We start from the raw sequence: 15,114 nt of genomic DNA on the forward strand, positions 1-15,114 counted from the left end.
ACATCACATTGATGAAAAATGATGGTGATCTTTGAGAGTATAAAGATGGTCAAAATAGAATGGTTTCTACCGGCAAAATATGCACAAAATTAGAATTAAAAGATGAGATTTTCAATTCTATTATAAAAGACCGAAATGAATATTTGCTAAAGTTAAAATGAATATATGAAAAATGTGTTCAAAAGTTGGACCCTACAGAAATATGAAATGATAGGGATATGAAGTGCTTCCTTCAAGAAGTGAGGAATTGAGAAATGACTATGATGCAACCCTCCTATCCAATAAAATTGAAGATTCAGCTCATGGGAACTATAAGTCTATAAGTATTTGTTACTTACCTCGATTGCAAAAGGAGACTAATTGACAATGCATCATAACGAAGTTTTGTATATGAATCACCATTAAGATATTCAAGCTTGTTTGGTCATGGGTTAACAAAAAACTGTTTTTAGTTTTTGAAAACTATGGAACAAAGTTTCAACTACTTGACCAAGAAAGGAGCATTTGTAGATTTTCGGTTGATTTGTTTTTGCTTTGTTAATTGGTTGCTATTTCTTTTTTTTTTTTCTATTGTTCTTTTTCTTGTAAAAATATCTTGTTACCATCGAGAGAAACCATAATAATGTAAGTGCTAATTAATTTAGCTTATAATCTGCTTTCTGCCTTCGTTACTTAAGAGTATATATTCAAGTAGCCTTCATTCCTTAGACTAGATATTCAAATATCCTCAATACTTTCCTATATTACAAGTCATAAAATACATATGGCAAAATCAGAGATTTTTAGCAAAAATCAAGTTAAGACTAAAGAATAAATTTATCAAGTATCAAATGATGAATGTATTTCTATCATTTTGCACAGCCAGTGACACCATTTTGTCATGGTAAGAATTTCTTTAAAAATATATGGATTTAAAATAAATAAATAAATAAATAACCTAAACTGTAGTTTATCAATAATGCTATACTTACTAAACCATAGCATCATCTTAGTTCCTTTGTTTATATTTGTTTTTCCAAGTTCAAAATGCATGTAATACAAATCGTTAACTCAATCAATATGTGAGTTGCTTTTTTTTTTCTTTTTTTTTTTTTTTTTGGGAGGGTGGGGGGAACAATTCAATTTTGCATGCAGATTCTAGTTGATTTCCGAAAAGAGAGAACTTTTTTCCGATAGAAGCAAAATTTTCTAGATGCCATAGCAAGAGAGGTCATCTCAATTGACAAAAGCATTAGCAAATGAAAAAGTATGCCTCAAGAAAAGTTGAAAACACAGATCTCTCTCACTCGCACACATAAATCACACAGACAAAAGTTACACAAAAAAGGAAGTTATATATATATATACACATATATGGGGCATGTGCATTGATGCATTTAGTTTAGTTGTTGCTACATTGATGCCTTATCTATCATCAAGTTTATAGTAGCTTTATCCAGTTTTAGCTATAACGAGCTAGCTAGCTAGGCTTCTTTCCCTTCAAACTTTCTATATATATCTAGATTATTTGTAGAAAAGGCTATAGTACATGATCATACTCTACTATATTCTAATATAGGACATTGCCACTATGTTGGAGCTAATTCAGACATTGAAATACGTGAGCTTGATCGGAATATTCCAACCAAGCAGTAAAGACAAATGCATAAAGTATATCAGACTCATATAGTTTGGTTTCAGTACATATTTCCAAAACACAGTTTTATTAGAGAGGTAGGCTATTCTTGATAAGCTTTCTACACCAATAGGTATCCTAAATATGAAAACCATGTTCACACACACACACACACACATACACACATACACACACACACACACATACACACATACACACATACACACACACACACACACATACACACATACACACACACACACACACACACATATATATATATATACAGTCCGTCTATGGTGCGGATGGTCCTCATGCGGACCACAGTATTGGTGACAGTTTTTCATAGTATTGGTGACGATTTTCTAAAAAATCATCGTTAATACTACGAAAAACCGTCACTAATACTGCGGTCCTCATGCGGACCGTCCTCACCATAGAATTTCTATATATATATATATATATATTTATGTAGAGTACCAAAATACAACATTAATATAGATGTAATATCTATAGTTTAGAAATTCAAATTAAGCATAAAATGGAAGAGGAATTCAAGCTTTTCAATCCTATCAATCTAATTACATGTACACTCTCCATGAAAATGCTAATACCAAAAACAATTTCATCAACACAAGCGGTGGCATTTTTAGTTATTTCCATTAATAAATTTTTTCAACTTCTTTGTTAGATCCGCAAAGTATGTTGTTTAGACTCACATATCATACATCAAATCTATATATTCAAAACATGCATAAGTCCATGAAAATTAGAAATTAAAAATTAAAAAGTGCAGCTAAAAAGTTCATGATATTTCATCCAGTTTTTGGATTGTATGTACTTTTATTTCTTTAATATATATTTGTATATATATATATATATACAATTTCTTATTAAATGCATAAATGGTAAACAGTGTGCTCAATGTCCTAGATTGCAAAGCATTTACAGAGATTCACATGATAATTAGACAAATAAATAAAATTTCAAGATGTAGCCAACCAGACCAATAAGCAACTTCCTTTATTAAATTCAAAAATCCATAACATCAAATTTGAAAAGGACCAATATTTTCCTACGTCAAAAAAGTATTCAATAATTTCGTTACTGAGGCAACCAAAAAAAAAAAAATATATATATATAGAATGGTTATAATTCATATTTCATTTTTGTTTCCCAATTAAGAAAAATAAAAACAAAAGCAAATAAGAAATAGAGTTTTATGGCCATCACCAGCATCAGCAAAGCTGTAGACGAAACCAGGCTACTTAATCAATAAACTAAACGTGCCAAGTGAATAATTACAATCTCCAAATAAAGGATTTAGAAACCCTGTACTACATAAGATTCAAACTTTAGAATGGAACTTTCTTAAACAACTTGATAGAGTTGATGATATATTGACCTAAGAAGTCTAAGTGGCTTAAACCTTATCATGTTTGCCTAGAACAGGATCATAAGCAACTAGCTTGAATTGCAATTTTGAGTGTTGGTGATTCACCTTACGAAAATGCTTTTAGTCTTATTCTAAACCAATCACCAACTACCATGTGATGAATGAAATTAATGCTATAAGGAAAAATAGTCTTTAATAAATGGAAACAAACATGTTGGATCCATGTTTAGCATGTAATGCAATGGCCAAAGTTGGAAAAAAAGAGAAAAATTACATCAGAACAGAGTATTCGCCTATATTACATATCGTGGCATGTATTCTGCAAGTTTAGTGGCCAACGCCACGTACTTCGACACTGACTGGTCCCATTGAGCTGCTCGATCCGTTATTTACTCCTCCGATGCTGGAAAAAAATTGACATTATTAACAAAACTAATATATTTATATATTTCTTCATTAAAATAAAAATAAATAAAAAAGAGCCTGGGCAGATCCAAGCATGAAGGTCATCAATTATTGAGAGGTCAAAATGGGAGTGGAACCAAGTCCCTTCGATGAAGATGGGTTTGGTGGCGTCTTTAGGTTGGACCTTCAAAATGCGAGGACGACAGCCATGCATGTATGGGTAAAATAATGAACAGTTGAGACATTATGAAAATCAAGTCACCACGTGCGATACTCAAAGTTATTCAAAGGTATACATCATCAATATGCTACATGTCATGAAAAAGTATTATAATGGCAACAAAGTCTCAATAAAGGAGGTTAGTTCAGTATGTACAGACAGAATAAAAGTCATCCGAGATAACTCCTCAAGATCTGAGATAATTCAGATCCGACATCCGACATAAAGTTTGACTAATGAAGATAAAAGACACAAGTCAAACTATCTTTGAATAAATATGGGGATTCTATTAACAAGACCTTGAAGACCAGGAGTCAAATGGGTAAAGTAACCACCAAGATTCTCTTCGGAAGGAAACCAATTCAAAATTGAATCGAGTCAACAAAACCCCCAAAATCCTCCTAGGATCCTGCTATCCTACATATTCAAACTTAAATTACTATAAAAAGACACAAAGGCATCTCGTTCCAAGGTATGAAAAATCAACTAAGTAGTTCAGTGTCTGACTTGAGCATGGGAATGCCTTTGGCCGGTACCACACCAGTGCCTAGGTGACCTGTCATTCATTCTCTTATCTCGTAGGTGCAAGTATTTTGCTCTAGTTGCCATACCCTTAAGCCTTGTGCCAGTATTTTGCTGAGTTGGAGGCCAGTCAAATTTCGACATCAATAGTTTAATGTGCCAGGTAAGGGCCCGTAAACAAAATTACTATTGTTGAAACTTAAGAATGGCCTCTCAAAATGATCTCCCTAAGTAAGGTGAACAAATCCTTGCTCTACAAAATGAAGTGGAAACCTTACAAACACAAATTCAAGAGGTAGCGGTATGCACGAACAAACTTAGAAGACGAACCAACAACTGATGCAGCAATTGCAACAACTTCTCCCTTTTCCAGGAGTAAGGAGAGAAGAAATGGTAGAAGTGCAGCAAAAGGACATAAGTTAAGACAAGTCGCCTCTATATAGGCTATCAAAATCCCAACCGCTCCGCAATATAGCTTTGAAGAGTCACAATGACAAGGAACGTAAAAGGAGACATGGCCAAGAATAGAGGACTTTAAAATTAAAGAAACCACCTTAGGAAGATGTTAAAGAAGATTTGAGAGAAATTGTACAGGAAGAAGTCAAAAGGCAAAAAGGGGTAACCCAATTTGACCAACGATGGGTCTACATATGCCATTTGTCAAATGGATAATTGAGATGAATTTGCCGTCCCGCTTTGTCCCTCCGAAGTTTGACCTATATGAATGTACATCCAACCCAATGGACCATCTGACTTAGTATCATCATGCTATATTCCCTCTTGGACTACCTCATGATAGGAGAGAGGCTATAATGTGCAAGATTTTTGCTATAAGTCTTAAGGGAGCAGCTCTTACTTGGTTTGACAGTCTCAAACCAGAATCGATTCACTCCTTCAAAGAGCTGGTGAACCATTTTGGTGCACATTTTGCTTCTAGCATGAAAGTGAAAAGAGAAGCAAATCATCTTTTCACCATCACTCAAGGAAGAAATGAATCTTTGAAAGCTTGCACGCAAAGATTCAATAAGGAGAAAGTCAGCATCTTAGATTGCAATGAGTCGATCGCAATTGAAGCATTCAGGAAAGGGCTACTAAGAGAGAATCATTTGTACGAGTCACTCACAAAAAGGCTTCCTGAAATGATGTTAGAAGTCATGTCTCAGGCGGTGAAGTACATCAACCTGGAAGAAGATCGAAAGATGGAAAAAAGAGATACAGCCAGAAACATCAAGAAAGACAAACTCATTATAGAGGTAAATAGGACTATACCTCAGCAGAAGCTCGTTCGACCCCTTCGGCCTCAGACAAAAGTAACAAAGGCCGACAGAAGAAAACAAGATGAGATTAGTGATCCTTTTAAATACTATTCTCTTATGATCTCCCTTAAACGTAAAGTGGCCAAAGAAAATGACAACAAATCCATGTCACCGGGACACAGGGAAGTTTTATGCTTTTTACAATGATTATGGTCACCTCATTGCAGAGTGCAGGCAGTTGAAGTGGGAAATCAAAGCATTAATCAAAAGAGGGCTTTTGAAAGAGTTCATACCAAAAGGGAAAAAGCCAGACATAGAGGAAGAAGAACCTCAGAACAAATATGATAACATCATAAATAGCATACATGGTGATTTTGCTTGTGGAGGAGCCTTGATGAGAGAAAGAGAAAAACATATCAAGTTAGCACAAGTAATATCGGTAAGTACCCCTAACCAAAAAAATCCTAAGTTAGAATCGACCCCTTTGATTGTATTCTCAGATCATGACATGAAGGGATTGCACATGCCACATGATGACGCATTGATCATCAAGACGGATATAGTAAACAAATGGATCTTAAGGATCCTAGTAGATAGTGGTAACTCGATCAATGTCAGTTTCTTGTCAATGCTAAACAAAATGAAGTGGAATAGTGACAATATAGAGAAATTCAATGCCATGAATCTTGTGAGATTCAATGGCGAGACAAGCCGAGTTATGGGAAAGATAATCGTACCCATCCTGACAAAGGTAAAATGGTGCCTTCCAAGATGATGGTGACTGATGCAGACTCCGCCTACAATGCTATCTTAGGTAGGCCTTAGATCCATTCCATGGGGGCTGTGCCATCTTTATATCATCAGGTTATGAAATTCCTCATTGGAGATCAAGTTGTGATCGTGAAGAATGACCAAGTTAGTGCTCAAAATTGCTATGTGGCAATCATGAAAGGAAAAACTTACAGAGATAAATATTAAACCGTTATAGAAATAGCTTTGGGTGAGAAGAAGCCGAACCAAAAGGTTAGAATCGGTGCCAAATTTTCTAAAGAAATGAAGGAATGATTTCTACAATTTCTTAGAGAAAGAAAGCATTACTTCTTGTGGGATGTTTCAGACATGGAAGAAATAAACCCGGAGACAATCACACACCAACTAAATGTAGATCTAAATCACAAGCTAGTAAAACAAAAAAGAAGGAAATTCGCACCCAAAAGACGTTGAGTCATCAACGAAGAAATACAGGGACTCATTCATGTAGTACACTACTCAGAGTGGCTCGTAAATGTGGTGCTAGTGATGAAGAAGAATGGAAAACCATGGGTCTGGATCGATTTTATAGACCTAAACAAAGCTTGCCCGAAGGATAGCTTTTCTCTCCTAATGATTGAAACCTTGGTGGATGTAACAACTGGACACGAGATGTTAAGTTTTTCGGATGCATACTCAGGATATAACCAAATCCTAATGTATCTAGAAGATCAAGAAAAGACCTCATTCATGACCAATCGAGGAATATATTGTTACAAGGTAATGCCCTTCGGGCTAAAAAATGTAAGGACAAATCATCAGAGGTTAGTAAACAAAATGTTTAAAGATTAGATCGGGAAAACGATGGAAGTCTATATAGATGACATGCTCGTAAAGTCAACAAAAGCAGAGGATTATCTATATCATTTAAGACAAACTTTCGATGTATTGGAGAAATACAGGATGAAATTAAACCCAACAAAGTATACTTTTAGAGTTCCAGTGGGAATGTTCCTTGGACATATAGTAACTCAAAAGGGAATCAAAGCAAACCCAAGTCAAATCAAAGCCTTGATTGACATGCCTTCTCCTCAAACTAAAAAAGAGGTAATGAAGCTAAATGGTAGAATCACAGCTTTAAGATGATTCATATCAAGGTCCTCAGACAAAAGCTACAAATTCTTCAACATTCTTAAAGGATGTAAAGATTTTGTTTGGACCGACGAATGTGAAACAACGTTTAAAGAGCTAAAGGCGTACCTCGGTTCACCTCCCCTTTTGGTAAAACCAAATCCCTAAGATGTACTTCAATTGTATCTTACAGTGTCGGACAAGGCGGTCAGTTCAATTTTAACAAAAACTGAAGGAAGAAGACAGCATCCAATTTTCTATGTAAATAAAATTTTGTTATATGCTGAAACCAGATACACAAATATGGAAAAACTAGTTTTGACACTAGTAGTAACAGCCTGAAAAATCAAGCCGTATTTTCAGAGCAACAAAGTAGAGGTTGTATCCTCATATCCCATATGATCTCTATTACACAAACCTGATCTAACAGGAAGAGTGGCAATCTAGACAGCGGAGCTAGCTGATCATGGAATTGAGTACATCCCAAGGTCAGCCATCAAATCCCAAGTACTAGCAGATTTTATAGCTGAATTTGCAACATCGGAAGCTGAGTCACAAGAAAGACCCGCACAAGGAAGCACTGAATCATAGAATTTGTTGTTGATGGATCTTCAAACAAAAGAGGCTCAGGAGCAGGAATTCTTCTAAAATCTCCAACTGGAAAACTTGTCGAACATTCTCTTCAATTTGGTTTTCAAGCCTTGAACAATGAGTCAGAGTATGAGGCATTGATTGCAAGATTAAATCTAACCAATAAATTCAAAGTGAGAAACTAAAGATACACAGATTCGGCACTTGTAAAAACCAGGTGAGTGGAAACTTCATGGCAACTAACCCAGTAATAGCGGCTTATTTATAGAAGGTGAAGCAGCTGCTTGGAAGATTTGAAGAAGCCGAAATAAAACAACTGCCAAGAGATGAAAATAGTCATGCAGATGCTTTGGCAAACATAGCTTCCTCAATCAAGTTTGATCAGAAAAGGACCATCCTAATAGGATATCTTCCAAGTAAAAGTATAGCTGAAGAAGAAAACCTCTCGGTTCACGAACAAGTCGATGAGGAAAGTTGGATGACTCCAATTATAGAGTACATAAACAATGGCATTCAGCCATCGGACAAGTCTGAAGCAAGGAAATTGAGAATTAAGTAAGCCAAATATTCTCAAGGGAGAATTCTATCGGAGATCGTGTCAAGGGCCTTTACTAAAGTCTTTGGGACCAACTGCAGCCTTAAAAGTCATGGTCGAGGTACATGAAGGTCACTGTGGCAATCATTTTAGAGGAAGAGCGCTATCTCGAAAAATAATGCTACACGGATTCTATTGACCAACTCTAATGAAAGACTATGATAGGTATGTAAGAGAATGTGACAAATGTCAAAGGTTTGCACCCTTATACCACATGCCAGCAAACGAACTTACAAGTGTATCAAGTCCTTGGCCTTTCATATAGTGGGAGTTTGATATCATAGGACCATTCCCTATGGTTTCAAGACAAAGGAGATTCATCATTGTAGCAACCGACTATTTCTCTAAATGGATTGAAGCTGAGGTATATCCGAAAGTTAAAGAGTTGCATCTAACAAATTTCGTGTGGAAGTTCATCATATACGGATTTGGATTGCTAAGGGTAATAATTTCAAACAGTGGGCCCCAGTTCATCAGCAAAGGATTTAGAAAGTTTTGCAACGAATGGAAGATAGAGCTCCGATATTATTCGCCAAGACATCCACAGGGGAATGGCCAGGCCGAAGCATCGAACAAGAGTATATTAAATACTCTAAAAAAGTGACTCAAGGACTCGAAAGATTTATGGGCCAAAGAACTTCAAGGGGTCCTTTAGGCTTATAGAACAACCATACATGTAACAACAAACCAAAGTCCATTCTCTCTCGTCTATGGAGCCGAAGCAATCACACCAACCGAGATATCAAAAAGAAATTTATGCACAAAGGGAAACCTCAGACACCATAATGACCAGATGATGAACCAGGCACTTAAGAAGCTGAAGAGATAAGAGAAGCTACACCTGTCAGACTCTCCCAATATCAGCAAATAGTAGCAGAGCATTATAACTCAACGGTCAAGCCTCTGACTTTTTAAGTTGGTGAATTAATCCTCAGAAAAGTTTTTCTAGGATAAAAGGAGCACAATTTGGAAAAACTTGGGCCGAACTAGGAAGGACCCTATAAAGTTATCTCAGTAGCTCGGCCAGGAACATACAAAATTCAGAACCTGAAAGGCAAAACTTTTTCGAGAAACTGGCATTCAAAAAATCTATGGATTTACCACTCAACTTCTTTTTTCTGAAGATCAAGCACCATAAATTGTAAACGATGTATTTACATTATGATAAATTTTGTATTACATTTGTTAAAGCAATAAAAGCAACAGAGTTCTTTCAAAAGACACAACAGAAGCATTGAAATAAAAAGGATTTTATTTATTTTCAATAAAATTTACCAAAGCAAAGCTACAAAACCCAAAGCACTGGGTATACATTGGGTAAATTTATTCGATATACATATATATATATATATATATAAAAACATATATCTAGGATCAGCGGCTTTCATAGCTTTCCTCTTCGGACGACGTTTCTTCTACGACTCTTAAGATTCCATTAGACAAGAAGGGGCTTTCTTGGATCAGCAGTTTTCATCTTCTGAGGGATTTCTCCTCTGAAGAAAGACTCCACCTCTCTTTCTTCCTTATCTTCTCAGACGATCAAAAATATTCCTCTAGAACAACTATGAACACTGGGAAATATTTTGAAGATATGACTACCTCACAAATTCCATCAATAGTCATGCTGCAATTCAAGAGGTAGTCGGGTGGTTTCACAATATAGGAAAAGTGTGGATAATTTCATTGATTTGGAGATGAAATCATCCACACTTCCTACTGCAATATTAGACCACCTAAGAAAATCGAGGACTCTATTACAAGCCCTCGACCATTGAGATCAACATTTCCAATACCATATGGCTATCATCGAGAGAATAAGATCATCAATGCCAGCATCCTTCAAACATTTCCACTCTTCAGTGAAAACGTAGAAGATACTGGCAATGATGATCCGATTGCCTAGTTGAGCTAAAAAAAACCAGAGCAACAATCTTTCTAACATAATGAGGGAAGAAAGAGAAGAAGAAAGAATGAAGAAGATAGATGTTATCTTAACATGCGCCTTGGGAATAGGGAAATAAATCGAGACATACATGTAAGTGAAACCTTTTGTATTCTAATTTACTCGCATCTTTTCATATCTAAGATAATCATATCCATCGTCATAATTATCTCAAATTATGATTAATAAAATTAAATGATCTTCGAAAATCAAAATGTCACGATGTTATCAAGAAAGATGTGGAACATCACATGTAAGGAACGTTTGACCTAAAAAAAATTTGAGCCTCCACATAAAAGCTTCAAACTAGTCTCAGACTAGAGATAGCTCAGCATGTATGCACCAAGTGAGAAATAGTTTGGTCCATGTCGAGTTAAACCTTCAAGCTAGTCTTAGACTTGATCGACTAAAGATAGCTACCCAGTGAGAGTGCCGGATTAAAGCGACAAGCAGTCTCAGACTAAATAGTAAAAAAGCTCGATTGGTATGCAACCCAAAGGGTTTAACCAGACATAACTGAGCAGTAAAAGAGTTACAACATATGTCCCACAGAAAGGACAAGTAACCAAACATAAACGAAACAAAATGTTGAAGAATAACATTACGTAAATCACCTTTTCCAAGTCGAGGCATACAAATTATTAGGTTTAAACCTCGCCAAACAGAAGGGTGAAAATGGTAAATGTATGGCTACAAGTTAAAGATAAGAGATTGTTTTTATATCGATCTTCTGACTTAAGGATTGGAAGACTCGAAGTTGGAGTATAATATAGCGACATAGATAAGATCATAACAAGATATCAAATCCAATTCATTTTCAACAACATGAAGTTTTATTCCATTTATGAATAAATCAATTGCAAAATAAGCTCGGACACTCAATTACAATAGTAAACTTGAGTACTTCGTAAGAGCTACAAATCTACAAAAGAAAATAGAAAAGCTACAAAAATTGTAGAAACATCGATGCCATACATTGGTGTCAAACAATTTCACCAGCTGCTCAAAATCATCTTTGGAAGTGGAAGGACAAAAGTTTTCCACCCTAAAGTAGATGAATAAATCCACTTCTCAGTTGGAGGATCCTTTCTTTCTGAAGAACCAAAATGCTTAGAACTTTGGAGCCTTTTTCAAAAGATACTCATGAAACTTGAAGAAGGTCCATCCAAAACTGAACCATTGATTTTCAGAAGAACATTACTACAATATTTTTATTATCCAATCAAGATTTGGAGAAGTTATGCAAAAGCAACGACTTGAAAAACACTGTTTTGTTCGAAGACATAAAATGGAAGATCTGGCTCTCATTTTATCATCCAAACAAGCACAAGAGCAAAAGATGGAACCTTTTAGGTTCCACCGCACTTTGTCAAGTCAAAAGCTTGATTGAATAACAAAACAAAAGCCAGTCATTTGATAGGAGGAAGCACGAATTCAATATAGTGCCATGGGCTGTAAATAGACAGCTTAAAGAGGATATCAAATTTCACAGCAGATAGAGAAATTGAGAATTTAAAATTCAAAATCAAGAATTATTCACAAATAAGATAAGGAAAGGTTACAAATTATGTTTATCAACAAACATAATTATCAGAAATATGAATTTGTCCAAATATTAACCCAAAAAAAAAATTTAAGCAGGTTAAGGATTTTCAGCCACAGCTTTAGTGTTCTCATCTTCATCAATCGTAATTGGTGACTTCGGATTTTTGAATTAGAAGGAGACGAGCTAGCATTTGCCATTCCAATATCGGGGTTCGCAGCAAGCTTGGAATCTCCTACAACAACATTGCCACAATTCAGACCCAAAATCTCCTCTTTACTTTCAACATCTAAAAGATTGAAAACAACATCAATTGATAGAGAAGCATCGGGAGACTCATTGGTTTTTTCTTGCAGCGCTTCAGCATTGATTTCTGCTGCTACTGTTTACTCCTTCAAATACCTCTTCAAAGACTCGGATTCAGATTGCCAATTTATCTCTTTCTCCTTCAACCATGGCAAGCTTCTCCTTGGCAGCATTCAATGCAGCTTCAGCCTCACAGTTCTTTTGAGATAAAGACGAGTTTAAAATGGACAACCTTTTCACATTATCTTCCAAAGGTTTAACTCTTTTAGAAGCCATTATGTAGTTTTGAGCCATCAAATAGAGATGAGCAATAGCTTGTTTCATGAGCGCCGTAGTAGAGTTGTTCACCATCCTGTTCTCATCCTCTTGAGGTAGCATTGCAACAGTGGGGTTAAGTAAATCTTGATCTGACTTGCGAAGTAAAAAGCCCTCGGGAAAAGTACTTACAACCTCTCTTCCATTAGACGACTTGGATTTAAAAATCCTTCGGACATCTCCGGCACCTTGATATTTTACTCTCTTCAGAGAAGGAATTTTTTCCCCTTTACTTATAGAAGAACCGACCAAGTCCGCAAAGCCAACAGGGTGATCTGAAGATGTAACTTGAGCTTTATCAGTAGCTCGAGAAGCCATGAAATCAGCCTGACACTTCTCACGTGAAACTTTGTCAATGTGAGGCATCTTGGGAGCTTCTTTCCTTTTCTGTGTTTTTGCTTTCTTAGCTTCCCTTATCCTCTGGAGCCTGGACAGGTCCATATCAGCCACAGTTCTTCCACTAGCCATATAGAGACCAGCTTTTTCAAAGTTCTCGGTGGTAAGAAATGTGGGCAAGTAGAGACTTTCTACTGTTGTCAGCTAAATTGAAGCTGCGATATGTTCCTCAGAATATTCTGAAGGAGTGTTTAAATCAGGATCTACAAAAGAGAAAACAAGTGATTAAAACCAAGCAAGAAGTGTTTATGTCTGCACAAGGACACAAATAATGAAAAGCTCACCAAATGAAAATTCCAAGCTGTCCGAACCGACCTTGAATTTAGGACTTCACAACCCGCTTCACCTGAAACAAAGAAGTATTTTTTTTCTTCCAATACTTATCACCAAAAGAAGTTTCTGTGAATAGTTTCTTATTTCGGTGAGCATGCAAGATGTATCGGTGATAGTCCTAAGAATTCTCTCTAACCTCATACCACATCAATAGAGTGTTTACATTGAGTTTGATGTTATAGAGATTTATCAAGATTTGGGTATCCAGGAGAATGCGCCATGTGTTAGGCATTAGTTGACTAGGGACAAGATTGAAATACAAAAGAAACTCCCTTATGAAAGGAGGTAGGGGAAAAGTGAAGCCCAAAGTCAAGGAAATATTCATACATACAAACATACCTAGCTCGGTATGAAGGCGCACGGTCACTACCCTCAGCCAGAGATAGCCTAATTGAGTTGGAAATCCTATATTTAGTTCGGATACTATTAAGGTCATCAAAAGATTTATAAATGGTTTTAAAACTAAATGGGTCAGTCTTTTTGCCTTTACCTAAGAGAACAGATTCATATCCTCATCATCTTCCTCAGAAGCAATAGGATCATGAATATGCTTAGTTCTAGTTTCAGCCCGAGAAACATCAAAGTTGTAATAAGAAGAAGAAGGTTCGCTACTACTAGTAGAAGGGTCTTTATACTTGGTAAAATTTTCAGTATTATCCTTAGGAGTTGACATTTCAGCTATAAAAAAAAGACGGATGCACAACGATGAAAAGGAAAAGTTAAACTAAAGGTAATGGCAAGAGAACTATCCTAAAGTCAAAAGAAAATCTTCAAAGACATCAAACGCAGACGCTATATGACAAGGAAAAGAAGTGAACACCAGAGGACCCACACCAAATCTTCTATGAATGGAACTATTTCAAGAAAATAATAAAGAAGATTTTTCTAGGGCTCCACAGGACATTGAGGTAAGAAAAACCCTTTTATATCCTCAACAAAAGATGGTAACCGTTCGTTTTGAATCCAACGATTCAGATTTAAAATGCCTTTTCCAAGGAAATTGAAAAGACGTATCTTGAACACATGTCGAACACACAAGAACTGTAAAGGTGAAAAGGCTCCAATAAACAAGGCATTTTAATTCAGGTTACAACTCTTCCAAGTGAAGCAACCAATCACTCGCAATAGTTTGTTGGGGGGGGGGGGGGGGGGAAGGGGGCTAACTGTATGGGTAAAATAATGAACAGTTGACACATCATGAAAATCAAGTCGCCACATGCGATTATCAAAGTCATCCGAGATAACGGCAACAAACATCATTAGTATGTTACATGTCATCAAAAAGTGTTATAACGGCAACAAAGATTATAACGGCAACAAAGCCTCGATAAACGAGGTTAGTTCAGTATGTATAGATAGAATAAAAGTCATCCGAGATAACTCCTCAAGATCTGAGATAATTTAGATCCAACGTCCGACATAAATATTGATCCTGAAGATAAAAGACACAAGTCAAACTACTTTTTGAATAAATATGGGGATTTTGATGCTGAAGAGTCAAACGGGTAAAGCAACAACCAAGATTTTCTTAAGAAGGAAATCAACTCAAAATTGAATAAAGTCAACAGAACCCCCAAAATCCTCCTAGGATCATGCTATCCTACATATTCAAACTCAAATTGCTATAAAAAGAGACAAAGGCATCCCGTTCCAAGATATGAAAAATCAACCAACACTAAAAACTTCAACTTCTATAGTTCAGCATCTGACTAGAGCGTCGAAGTGCCTTTGGCCGATACCACACCAGTGCCCAGGTGACCTGTCATTCATTCTCTTATCTCGTAGGTGCAAGCATTTT

At 36.1% G+C, this 15,114-nt stretch overlaps 1 protein-coding gene across 1 annotated transcript; it reads left to right on the forward strand.

Annotated features, from left to right (window-relative positions):
* Window positions 1-4,970: 4,970 nt before the first annotated feature.
* Window positions 4,971-8,445, forward strand: LOC107424188 (uncharacterized). Its single transcript, XM_016033926.3, has 4 exons — window positions 4,971-5,547; window positions 5,642-6,165; window positions 6,279-6,329; window positions 8,155-8,445. Exons 1-4 carry the CDS (start codon window positions 4,971-4,973, stop codon window positions 8,443-8,445), a joined length of 1,443 nt encoding a protein of 480 aa, XP_015889412.3.
* The last annotated feature ends 6,669 nt before the right edge of the window (window positions 8,446-15,114 follow it).

The sequence above is a fragment of the Ziziphus jujuba genome, chromosome 1, assembly GCF_031755915.1.
Source record: "Ziziphus jujuba cultivar Dongzao chromosome 1, ASM3175591v1".
Lineage (NCBI taxonomy): Eukaryota > Viridiplantae > Streptophyta > Magnoliopsida > Rosales > Rhamnaceae > Ziziphus > Ziziphus jujuba.

What these genes read in the sequence shown, in the direction of transcription:
- LOC107424188 (XM_016033926.3), top strand. Translation starts at nt 4,971, where the DNA reads ATGTGCAAGATTTTTGCTATAAGTCTTAAGGGAGCAGCTCTTACTTGG. An exon ending in TCGTACCCATCCTGACAAAG is followed by an intron (nt 6,166 to 6,278) that starts GTAAAATGGTGC and finishes TTATATCATCAG; the next exon opens with GTTATGAAATTCCTCATTGG. An exon ending in TGATCGTGAAGAATGACCAA is followed by an intron (nt 6,330 to 8,154) that starts GTTAGTGCTCAA and finishes GCTTATTTATAG; the next exon opens with AAGGTGAAGCAGCTGCTTGG.